The 12,706-nt window shown below is 34.9% G+C and overlaps 2 protein-coding genes across 7 annotated transcripts; one reads left to right on the top strand and one right to left on the bottom strand.

The window, feature by feature from the left end:
* The first annotated feature begins 250 nt into the window (after positions 1–250).
* Positions 251–4,551, top strand: LOC104086575 (uncharacterized). Of its 4 annotated transcripts, none has more exons than XM_009590874.4 (3): positions 251–609; positions 2,728–2,874; positions 4,180–4,551. In XM_009590874.4, the coding sequence occupies exons 1-3, from the start codon at positions 373–375 to the stop codon at positions 4,249–4,251; spliced, it is 456 nt and encodes a 151-aa protein (XP_009589169.1). In that variant the 5' UTR covers positions 251–372; the 3' UTR covers positions 4,252–4,551. The 4 variants fall into 4 exon arrangements, with proteins under 4 accessions (XP_009589169.1, XP_033509394.1, XP_009589171.1 ...); XM_033653503.2 differs by having other exon boundaries at positions 253–609; positions 4,231–4,551; XM_009590876.4 differs by having other exon boundaries at positions 253–609; positions 4,175–4,551.
* Positions 4,552–5,068: 517 nt separating this feature from the next.
* On the bottom strand, positions 5,069–10,722 carry LOC104086574 (grpE protein homolog 2, mitochondrial-like). Of its 3 annotated transcripts, none has more exons than XM_009590871.3 (6): positions 10,399–10,722; positions 8,600–8,780; positions 8,322–8,506; positions 8,047–8,214; positions 5,699–5,827; positions 5,069–5,529 (listed from the first exon to the last, which is right to left on the bottom strand). In XM_009590871.3, the coding sequence occupies exons 1-6, from the start codon at positions 10,549–10,551 to the stop codon at positions 5,431–5,433; spliced, it is 915 nt and encodes a 304-aa protein (XP_009589166.1). In that variant the 5' UTR covers positions 10,552–10,722; the 3' UTR covers positions 5,069–5,430. The 3 variants fall into 3 exon arrangements, with proteins under 3 accessions (XP_009589166.1, XP_009589167.1, XP_018623010.1); XM_009590872.3 differs by having other exon boundaries at positions 8,322–8,500; positions 10,399–10,622; XM_018767494.3 differs by having other exon boundaries at positions 8,322–8,780; positions 10,399–10,623.
* Positions 10,723–12,706: the final 1,984 nt, after the last annotated feature.

The raw sequence follows: 12,706 nt of genomic DNA, 5'->3' as shown, positions 1-12,706 counted from the left end.
GATAATAATTTGCCCATACATAAATGAATAATAATTTGATTCCAACCTAAATTGTTCCAATTGATACAATAATATTACTTTTTATATCTCACTTTGGTATTTGCAAAGAACAATAACAAAGAATTCGAAAATTAGTAAGCCATACTCATTTAGAAAATCATCTTAGGCAATTTCTAAAATATTTGAAATTAACCCAACTAGTATATATATATATATATGTTAGACCTTTGGTTGGGCATTGTCATGAAACGACGTCGTGGAACCTGCACGCTTTCTGCAATCGCGCGCGACTGCAGTGAAACAGACTGTAGCCTCCTTCTATAGTCATCACCATCAACAGAATATTTATATTTCTTTTTCCTCTGAGAGAAAATGGAAGGAGTAGGGTCTAGACTCGGTCGGGCGTCGTCGAGGTACGGTTCAGCTCCAGTATTTAGCGGCCCAGTAAGAAAATGGAAGAAGCAGTGGGTCACTTCTCAGCCCAACAGCCGCCTTCGTGGCAACGGCAATGTTATTAACAACCCCAAACTCATGCTCTGCCGTTGGACTCCGCTCTCTTCCTTTCATTCCGGCGACGAAACTCCTAAACGGAAGTTCCGTTATGCACCGGTAAGAAATAAACGATACTATTTCTTTTCTACTGTTAGGGTTTAACTATCATTTATCTCTTTTTTTAATTCAAATTTGCTCAAAAGATAATATTTGTTGGAAGATAAAACTTGTCATTTGAGATAACTTTATCTGGCGGAGCTATTAAGAGGGAAGGGTGTTTAACTGAATCCCCTTCGATTGTGAATAGATAAAAATAACTGTTGAATCCCCTTTGTACGAGGGAAAATACCCGTATAGTGGTAAGAAGGTTCAAAAGTTATTTTACGTCACAAGTTTAAATCCTAACAGTGACATTCTAACATTTTTTCGTATCTATGGAGAGTTTTAGTAAGCAACATTAATGTTAGTGTTTAATTTTGGTATCAATTTTTTCTTAGACTCTGCAATTGCATTTTATAACGCTGAAGTGCAATTGAGTTTTTTTTTCCTTTTAAATTAAGAAAGGGAATAAAATCGGTAAACTATTAAGATACATCAAAGCTATTTGCCCAAACAATTTAAAAATTTAGCAATAAAGACAACAGGATACAATTCCAGATTGTAGATATTAGACACAAGGGCGGAGCTAGCCTTGTGGTTGCGGTTTCAGCTGAACCCAGTAGTTTTGGTTCAAATCTTATATTTGTTTTAAGAAATCCATTGATATATACAAATTATTAATTTAGAACCCAATAGCTTAAACTGATTGGAAAACCAAACTAATAAGCTCCAAATCCTGGCCCACCTCTTACTAGACAGCACTAGAAGTATTGATGTTTCCTTGCGGGCTTTCGTCTAGTGGTAAGGAGCAGAGCACATAATGTGTGGATTAGGTACAAGTCACGAGTTAGGACCCTACCTCAGACAAAAACCTGGTATTAAGTGGAGAAGTATAGAGGGGGTGAGGCCATCGTCCACTGAGTTTCGTGCGACACTGGCCTCGGGGATTTCTCCATTATATCAAAAAGAACAAGTAGTATCGTTCTAGCCAATCAACAAAACAGAAGTAAACGTAACAAGACTTTTGAAGCTTGATATTGCAAAAGCAGCGTTCCAACCAAAGCACATTGACAATTTATAATGCTCATTTAGTATTTACATATTCGTTTATTTCAATGTCTACCTAGAAAAAACCCCAAATGATATCCTAATGTCACGCGTATACTTGAGTTAAGTTTTACACAACCGGGTCATTTAAAAGGTAATTACAGGTAACTAGTGGCGGAGCCACATTCAACTCGCCGGCAAATTACACGGTATTGCTAGATAATGTTTTTGGTTATATGTATATTTAATATACGTTGACTCCCATTGACTTTTCGGTATATTTAATTTTTTATATTTTGACACCCCTTGGTAAAATTTTTGGCTCTGCCACTGTAGGTAACTCGAGTCTCTATATAATCACCGCTTACTTACCAATAACATGGATTAATTAAATTACACTAATGCTGTAAACATTCTATTGCAAAACATGGCTGCAAATGCAAATATAAGGTAACCATGAAGTAGGAGAAACATTCAAAACTGTCCCCTAGAAATGCAACTGTACATTAGCTGTATAAATTCATTTCATTGTGGACCCCTTCTCTTTCTTTTGTGCCGGAAAGATGGCTGTCGAGTTTAAATGTTTTGCTAGAATGTGGAGAATGATTTATGTAGAACCATATTTGTTGCTTTGGTTTTGGCGGGATTGCAGCGAGAAATCTGCTGAGATTCAGTCTTATTATAGATGGTAATTCTAACTTTAGGAATTTGCTTGGAACTAGGAAAGAGAAGGGAATGGAAGGAAAAAATTACAAACACTTTCCATACTTTTTAACAATATAAAGAGAAAGGAAGCAGAGAGTAACAATTTTTGGATCCGCTAGTTTTCTCCCTATTGTCTTCTATTTTCCGTCTTTGTATTTGTCCCTTCTTTTCTCTTCCATTCCATTGTTACTGAAGATAGGGCTAAGCTTCATCAAGTTAGAACTTTGAACTGAAATTGGAATGCCACCAATATAAAGAATAGAATTAGAATGTTAGGCCTGGCATTTTGTAGCATTCTTTTACAATGTGCAAGATTCTCATAATATTAGACTTGTTCCTTTTTTTTCGGTTAAACTTTTCTCCTATGACGTCTCAAATATGCAGATTGTTGACTTAGAAGAAAAGAAAAAGGAAGCTCTTGATAATGAAGCTAAAATAAGGAAGCGAAATCAAGCTATCACAAGTTCAGCATCAAACGATAACATCTTGAAGAAACAGAGCATCAATCATATCTTTGAGGAAGATTTTGAGGTGATACTTTGAGCTTTGTTACCTTTTAGAAAAGCAGTTGCATTTCTGTTGTCATTATTGTTTGTTATTTTGCTTTTTCTTCTCTATACTTATTCTTTGCTCTCCTTTACTCAATTATATCCTTATCCTTGATCAAACATGGATAAGCATTGATTTACTTGAATGTAAGAAATATAACTACCAGAGATGCAGTGATAAGAAATATACTTTGCATGTGACAAATCACACTTAAGATCTGATGTAACTAAAGATCTATGTAGGACATGGCTAAATTTGCTCTGACGGCATTCTCTCATTTTATCTTCTGTGTTACTTACACTTTCTGTTGAATGTAATCATTTCTAATTATATGTCCAATTGTATAAGTACACCGTCATGTTAACATCTGTTCCATTTACGCAATATTCATTTTGTGGATATGTTGGACTGCAACATCAGTTCTAACGTAATATTGTTGGTCATATAACCATCCTATAGATTTTAGCTTTCACATTTTTATGTATCTTTCTACTCATAGCATTCCGGTGGGCACATTTTTATGTATCTTTCTACCGCATAGCATCCTGTGGGCTGTGGCACTTCTCTTTTCAGTCATTCTGTTTTCATTCTATGTGGCATGTCTTCGTCTAACTTCTCATTTTTCATTCCATGTGTTATATCATCATTTAACTTATCATTCTCTCAAAATATTGAATAGAGACAGCACAAGAGCAATCCACAGACAATAAATGTAAACTGTAAATCTTACTATTCTTGCCTATTGTAGCACCAAGTTTCTTGAGAAATGGAAAGATGAAGTTCTAGAGTCAATCGAAAATGAGAGACTAGACTTTCTAGATCAATTTTATCTATGGGAAAAGAAATTTCCAAATTCTTTCAACTTTTAGTTTTACACGGTTAGACTAATATATAGGTGTGAGCCCCTTCTAACGAGCAACTTTAGTTTGGACTCTATCCTAGATGAGAAATACCTTAAAATTTTCAGAATACAAGTTTTCCTTTTTTCCTTGTAAAAAACATTTAGAATACCAGTGGCCCCAATTCACTCCTGCATGCATGTAACTCGTGCTATATACCCCAAAGCTTCTTGATCTCCTTCCTTGCTTGATATGAATTCTAAGCATTCATTGTGTAGCGACGAACAAATCAAAGTTGATCCTGTATCATAGCACCATCTAATTCTAGGACTAGCGTTATACAGAAATTCCTTTGTTAAATATTCGACTCCCTCTCTTTTATGGATTTAGTATCAGTTTTGCTGCCTACTTTGAAGTTGATAGTCGTTGGTTTTACATTAAAGTGAAGGTTCCCCTTCTGTGCACTTCAGGAGCTGATGACAGATCAATCCATTTGCAGCGAAAGCCAGCTAAACTTTGACTTGTGCTTCGAAGGCTGTGATTGAGAAGAATAGTTGCTGCTTATTTTGATGGTTGACGGCTCCACTTGTTGTTACAGTGCCCAACTTAGATTCTAGTGGTATTTAGGTCTAAACCATTGTACATATAACCCTCTGGTTTCCATGCTTAACATAGACTATAGTTGTATTTGAGTAGAAGCGATTGTAAATATAACCCTCTTAGTTTCTTTTGAGGACTTTCTTTTGATACTGTTTAACTTAGATTCTGGTTGTAAAATCAATTTGAAGTGATTGTAAATACAATCTCTAGCTTCTTTCGAGGACTTGCTTGCTTGCATTACAGTAGGTGTATTTCCCTCTTACTCTCTTTTGATACGTGCCTCCCTGGGACTAAGGAGAGTGCATCACACTCATATTCACACTTAATTAAATAATTTAACATTAAAAATTAAGAAGTTAAAGTGATAGTGCAATCACTTAACCATGGTTAAATGAGATACATGTTTTTTTTTTAAATAAATGCTTTATTAATTTGGTGCAAACACTAAATACAGTTAAGTTTTTATTGAGGGGAGTCCTGGGAATCCGTTTAGATAGTGATCTTAAGTCCTTTTTACCGCAGACTACGAGTGATATGCTGCTAATATTTCAAGGAAGCGTAAGCACGCATTTTCAACAAAATTCTGAAATAATGTATGGCAGAGTTTGGTAAACCATCGCACATTTGAGAATGTGCTAATTTCAATTCACAATTTAGAGAATGGAAGATGAGTACCTTTTACTAGAATTTTGACTCCAAAGGACAAGTCCAGTGAAAATAGACATTAATTACTCTACTCGGTTTAATGCTCAAATTGTAATTTCCTGGAAAAAGATATGCTCACTCCTCGTATGGGGTTCCCACAGTATAATACCACTCTAGTTTTGGACAGCGCAATAGGGCCGTCATTATTAACCAAAGAATAACGTCATCATTTCGACCACTCTGATAACATGACACTAGAATAAACTTAGCAAAAACAAATATAGAAAATAATAAAAGAAACTACTTATAACTTAAGATCTGTGTGACCCACACAGCTTCCACTGGAGGATCTAAAACTCGATTCCTTTTCAATCTTGAGGGCAAAAATTGTTCTCCCGATTTCACCTTGTTACAGATTTTCCAGCTCCAAAACTTTGGCTTGTGACCCACCTGTTTAAGCTTCAGTGCTTTGATCCGCCTGTGTACTCTCCACTGCTACTGTCACACCAACTTCAGCTGGCCGAATGATTCGTTCATGCAAGGTGTACCCCGACTGCAACAAAAAGTACAACCACCTCTGTTACACATTCAATTTCCAGTGAAAGGGATGTCTAAAGAACGTCCAAGATTTGCAATAATCAACAATGATTAAGTGAATGAAGATTGAAATAGCAAATAAATTACAAGACTGCTGCACTGAGAAGAAGTTCCAAACAAGATACCTTAAGACAGACTGCTACCACGCCGGGAGCCTTCTTAGGATCAGGTACTTGGAATATTGCATTATGCTTATTTGGATCAAATTGTTCATTTGTAGGATCATACTTTCCGACACCAAATTTTTTGAATACCTGAAAAGTAACAAAGTGCTGTAAGCCAAACGACGCAACTGAGAAAATGGAGAAGGTCCTCACAATAACAAAGGTCTTTCAAGAAATTGAAGAAGCAACAATAATATAGAGCACCAAGAAATAGGAAGGATTTATAATTTAAACCCCCCCCCAAAAAAAAACCAACGTAATTCAGTACACAACAAAAACACCGCTGAAGTTGTTGAACCTTACATTGCAATTAGAACAATAGTACGCACTCTCTACTGGGATTTTTACAATATCCAAAAACGTCTTGGAGCTTCTCTTCCAGCTGCAGGTGCATGTATAGTAAACCCTCTGCTTCTTCATTTTAGAAGCTGGTTGGGGCATTTAGCAGAAGTGAATGAGAAGCAATGGATTCTTTTGCCAATTATACGGCTTTGAAGGGTATTTTACGAAACTAGCTTGTTGAAATTTCTAATTATAATGCTCTCCAGAATTCACCTTGAAAGACCTAACGTTGCTTATACTGTAAATTACTATGTTTTTACAAAAGAGGAAAAAAGTTGTAAGTGCTCATAGACACAGGGTGGGCCCACGTTGTGCTAAGAGGGTTAAAGTCAAAAAATAATACTGTGTATATGTGTAGATTACAACTAAAGCAGGGTAAATATAGTATAGAAATTATAATTGAATTCACTTGACAAAAGCTTTGCTCCTGCAAAAGTGCTCAAGCGGGTTCATAGTATTGGTGAGGTCGTTCGAATCCTTTTCATCTTTTTTGCCTACTTTATTTTATTGTTTGTATAGATAGCAACAAGAATCAGAAAGAAAAAAAAAAGGCAAAAAGATAGCAGCAAGAATGTGCAGTGGTAGCTAGGGCTGTGCATAATTTGGTAAATACCAAATTACCGTACCGAAACCGAAAATTTTGGTATTTGATATTCGATATTTTAGTATTGGTATGGTATTTGGTTTAAATGTTTTTAAAAAAATTGGTATTAGGTATGGTATTCGGTATTTAAAAATAAACTACCGAAATACCGATACCATACCGAAATATATACTAAGTTACACAATACGCATATTATTGGTTATAACATAAATATTAAAGTTCTAAATTTTCATTTCAGCTATTTTTATACTTTTTTTTTAACCTTTACCACCTTTTTTCCCACTATACTTGTCTTTTCCCTTTTCTTTGGTTGCCTACTTACGTTTCAACCTTTCTCCCATCTAGGTTTATCATTTTGGTTTCCACCCTTTTTTCACTATATTATTTTCGCATTTGTAAGTACATTACTTAAGAATATTACAACCTATGGCTTTATGCACTAGTTAATATTCGAGCCGAACAAACCGAATTTACCAGACCGAATAAATCGAAACCGAAGGGAGAAAAGCCGAACCATACCGAATTTAATTAAGTGTGGTATTGGTATAGCATTTTAAGAAACCGAATACCGAAAATACCGAACCGAAATATCTAAATACCGTACCGACCGACGAACACCCCTAGTGGTATCCTAGTATAACTGTGTTTGCAATCAAATCAAATTATTTGCCTTGTATATATTGGTTGTTTTCTTTATTTTACTTTATAGTTTGTTTCATTACTTAAATTCAATAGAAATTATACTGAAGTTTATTTTACTTCAAAAGGTAATTTTAGTTCTCTCTTTCATAAAATTTGCTAAGACTCGCAAGTATATTTGTCGAAATTATTTATCAATTGCTAGTTTAATTTAATTTAATTTATGTTAAAAAGAATTGTTGTTTTATATTTAATTTTTTTGTTTAGTGTATAAGCTCTCTTTCTTTAATTATTGGTGCTAACTTAGTTTAGTTTGTAACTCTTTTTTTATTGTCTTCTTTTGCAAATAATAACTTGTTACTTAAATACTAAAAAGATTTAATAATCGATCAAATTTCTTAGAGTTAATCAATTTTAAATTGGTCAAATTTTTTTTTTGTTAAAGTTTAATAAATTAGCTAAAGTTAGATTTTTTAAATTAAAATAAGCAAAAATTTTGTTTAAAACATAGAGCACCAACTTTAAGAGGACTTATGAGATCACGCTATGAACAATAAAGACAAAAAAACTTGTTTCTCGTGCCTGATGCCACTTATATTAGTTATGGACTTCTCCGATTGAACCTGCTTGCACAAAATCCTGAGTCCACCACTAATAGACACACCGTACCAAGCAGTAAAACAGGGAAATAAACCTTGGACTGTATTTGGCTGAAAAGGTGTACCTCGGCAAGCTGTTTATCAGTCATTTCAACACCTTCCAGAAGTGTTTTCAGAAGTGGCACAGCTCCTGCAGTATCCTTAGATTCATCAATTTTGGAGAAGCTCTCTTTTACAACAGAAGAAGCCCGGCCCAAATTATCAGAAACGTCTAGAAGCGCTTTCACGAAATTCTGCAAGAGCATTTATGTAAAAGATGAGAGCAAAATACAAGTACATATAATACACCAACAAGTAAATGCATGACTCCCTGGCAAAGGATGTGCCTAGAAAAACTAACTTGAATGGCAAACTTCTTGGAGTTTTCTGCTTCCCGTTTAGTTCTGTTCATGACATTCTCCATCTCTGCATAAGTGCGAAGAACTTTGTCCTGCATTTTCTGAAACTCACCATCTTTCATCTTTAGGAGTTCTTCCTTCTCAGCCACAAGTTTCACCAAGTCATCCCTAGAAAGGTCCTCTGTATCTAAATCAGAATCAGAAAACACAGTTTGTTTAGTACGTCTTCTCCTTCGTTTGACATTTTCATTCATGTTATCATTGGATGCCATATCAGAACCTGATTCATCCTTCTCATCTTGAACGTGAGAATCAGCAGAAACTGAAGCTTCACAATCTCCATTCTCTTTTGTGCTTCCTGGTTCACTTTGGGACTGAGATGACTCTTTTTCATTAGGTTGGGGAGATGCAGATGATGAAATTCCAAAACGTTGCAAGGCAGATTCATGGAATAGAGATACCTGATCAGAATACCACCATTAGCAGAACCAACAATATTTATGTGAACGTAGAAATTAAACAATTGTCTTTGGACAAGTAGGGAGTAACGTATACATAATTCCTCAAGGCATCAAGTTAGCGGACGTCGAGTTTACAGCTTGAGCAAGTTAAAAGATCTATAATGTTATCAAGATAATGTACATTATTTTGATTACAGCAAAAGAACAAGTTAGCCGGGCAACTATTTTTCACTTTATGTTTGCCCGGATATCCTTTCGAAAACAGAGCCTTCCTCCTATTTTAAGATGAAAATCGAGGGTCATGTGCTCATTTTTCTCCCCAATAGCTTTCCTGATAAAGAGAGGGGAATAGTTGACTGAAGATGATGCTTTTATGAATTATTTGTTGTCCTGAGAGAATTCAGAAAAATAAAGAAAACAAGTAAGATAGTTTAACTATTCACCATCTCAGCTACTTGGTCTGATTTTAGGAGCAAAAGAGGAAAGGAGAGATATTTCAACTTAGTAAAACCCCTTTCCTCTTATCTCTTAAACTGGAGACAGTTCATCGAAAAGGAGTCTGTAAGATCTTTATGGCACTTATAAGATATATATTTTTGCACATATTACTTTTGCCACTAATCCCAAATTGAGGAGGTGAATGTCACCTTCTGTTCCTACTAAATTACATCCATTCCATCCTCTTTGAATCCTTCAACACAAAGACATCGTCGCTTCTCTTCTCCAACACCACACTTGGCTGCTTATGTGTAAAATAATGCACCCAGTGAAAATTTTACCGATTTAAAAAGTCGTTACTGAACCGCAATTTCTTTTCCCCCTAACTGGAATATATTATACGCTATACTGATGAACTATCGTTTATAAGGACATTTTACAGCTAAAGGTTAACATGTTACATCTCCTTTCTTAGAAGTCAAAATCATTTTGAACTTCTTTTCTCCAGATAGTAAACAATATATGAGGTTTCTAATACTTCCAATGATTCAATTAGAGTTCAATCCCAAACTTAACAAAATAAAATAAAAATTCCCATCTACCTAAGCACTGGTTGGCAGCGTTACTCCATATAGTTTTACTGGTGGGAGGATGCAGGAACTTAGTGGAATAGCCAAGGTGCACACAAATTGAATGTAGCAAATATACACAACCATTTTAAACAAAAAAAAAAGGAAATATCAGACTTGCAACTAAAAAAATTATTTAACATAAGTTGCCAAACTTCATCACAGAAAAACAGCAGCTAAAGTAAGACCTACCCCCTCCTTTCCAATTTATGTGGCAAAGTTTGAAAAAGCACAGAGAGTTATTTGTGTGGTTATAAGACTTTGAAACTTATGATCTTGTGGCTATAAAAGCTTATTATTAAGGGTAAAATGAGATGTTTAAGTTTAATTTTTCCAAATTAAAAAAGCTTCATTCTTTTTACAATGGACTAAAAAATAAATGTAACCACATAAACTGGAACAGAGGGAGTATATCATATCCTCGCCTACTATCCAAAAAGAAGCCTATGATACAACTAAATTACGATTGCCCCTTAAACCCCAGCAAAACCCTACACAAACAATCCATGGAAAATAATATTTTTTAAAAATAATTGGCACAAAAATCAAACCTTTTCTTTAAAATCACGAAGTGAGTGGAACTGAGATGCAAGAACGGGAACGTGCTGTTGCCGTTGCTGTTCTCGAGAATAAAGGAGCACCGAGCTGCGGCACTGATTTAATATGGCTCTCCGGAACCGAGATGAAATTCTACTCACCAACATCTCCAAATTCGGTTTTTCGCTTTAGATTTCGCGGGGTGGGGGGTGGGGGGAGGGGGGAGTTGAAATGAGAGCTATGAATTGTAATGGCGGTAAGACAAAAGAGGAAGGGGTTTTAGGAAGAGAGAGAAAATGAGAGAGGTGGCCGTGTGGCGTGCAGAGAAAGAAAATTGCGAATTGTCGAAACAACCCCTGTCTTGTTCAACGCGTCATAATTCTATTCGGTCTGGAATATTGCGAACATTTTGGTCAATTTGAGAATACTTTGCTCGTTTTGCCGTTGAGTTGTTTTGTAAGTTATGGAAAACCAACTAAACCGGCTAAATGGGGCCGGGCCAGTCCACTAACGACCCGATTCAATCCGGTATTACCCGGGTCAGCTTGGTTCCGGTAAGAGGTGGGATGGAATGGGTTGTATATGGGGGTTGGTCCGAACGGGGGTGGATTTTTTTCTGTTACCGGTGCACCGGAGCCCGGTTGGCCCGCTAAGGAGTTACTGGTTTCTTATCGAGGTCCAGCCCAATAACGATAATTTTTTTTAAAAAAGATTGACCATTGCCAACGGTTACAATCTGGGAAGACTGTTGGCCAATGTCTCTTTTTGGCAAAATGATCATTTCGGCCTACACCATTAGAACAATAGCCCCTCATCTATAAATTATAAATTTAATCTTTTAAAAATTATAAATAACCTCCCTCTTCTTTATTTTTTTCTCACATCTTGCTCTTTCATCTACTCTAATTCTCTCTCAATTCTCTCTTGACTATTGAATTGCTCTCAGTTAATTGTGATTCCTAGTTTTATCAATTTTATTTACGATAGTCACTACAAAATTACAATTATCAAGTAAAGTGAGTGGGTTTTCAAATTTCAAATTTAGCGCGGCATCTGGTATACTCGTTCCATCTTTTTTCTCTTCTTTGGTATTTATTTTTATTTTATTATTTAGAATTATTAATTTAATTTGCATAATGGATATATTTAGAGCAGTCAAAAAAGCGTGTACTGGTAGGGGTGATACTAGTAAGAGTAAAAAAAATAAGAGGTGATTCTTCTACTAGCTTTACACGTGTTTCTAAAAGTTTACCTGAAAATATAAATGTAGACTATGAGCAACTACAAAATGATTATGGTATATATAATAATTTAGATAATATTGAGTCACCTGATAATTTTGAAACACCACCACCTATACCGGATACTGCTAGTCAAACTACTAGAGGTGGCGGTCGCGATAGTATGGGTAGGCCTTCTCTCCCTAATAAGAAAAATCGAAGATTGAGAAGTAAGTGTTGGAATTATTTTACTAGACTAGAAGAAGACAATAAATATGTAAGATGTAATACTTGTCATAAAGTTTATAAACATGAGACCGAGGGTAAGTAAGGGAGAACGGGTCAACTTCCTAGGCACATGATAGATAACCACCATATTATATGGGGTGCTAATGAACAATCTGACAAACAAAAACTTAACCCAGGTACTGGCGGTTTATTTGATAAATATGATATATTGAAAGACCGGGAAGAATTAGCTAAAATAATTATTTTAGGTTATTTACCTTTAGCTTTGCTTCTTCACCATATCTTGTTAATTACATTCAAAGAATTTATAACCCTTTATTTAAAGGTCTTCCTAGAAGTACTTGTAGAGCTGATATCTTTAGGCTTTTAGGACAATACCAGATATATATCTGTTATTTATTCGTTAGTCTTCCTTATAAAGTTTCTCTTACTCCTGATATTAGTCGTATTGTTATTGAAAATGATTATTTGACTGCTATATTCCATTGGATAGATGATAAATTTTATAATGCAAAAACGTATTATTACTTTTAAATATGATAAAGATTAAAGTCATATTGTTGTATTTATTAGTAATATTATTCATGAAATTGTTGTATTTTACAATCTTAAAAATATTGTGTATATATTTTGATAATACTTCTAACAATAATGTTGTTATTTCACTATTAAAACTGCAGTTATGCCTACCACTTCTTGAAATATTTCATGTTAGGTGTGCATGTCATATTTATAATTTAATTATTAAGAGTGGCCTTGAATTATTTAGAAATGAGATTACTTTAGTTATAAGAGTTGTTGGTGTAATTCAAGGTAATAATAGGAGTGCTAGATTAAAAATATTTAAGGATAA

This window comes from Nicotiana tomentosiformis, chromosome 6, assembly GCF_000390325.3.
Source record: "Nicotiana tomentosiformis chromosome 6, ASM39032v3, whole genome shotgun sequence".
In the NCBI taxonomy this organism is placed as follows: Eukaryota; Viridiplantae; Streptophyta; class Magnoliopsida; order Solanales; family Solanaceae; genus Nicotiana; species Nicotiana tomentosiformis.
Note: the sequence above shows the minus strand (reverse complement) of the source record. Positions and strands in the feature narration are given on the sequence as shown.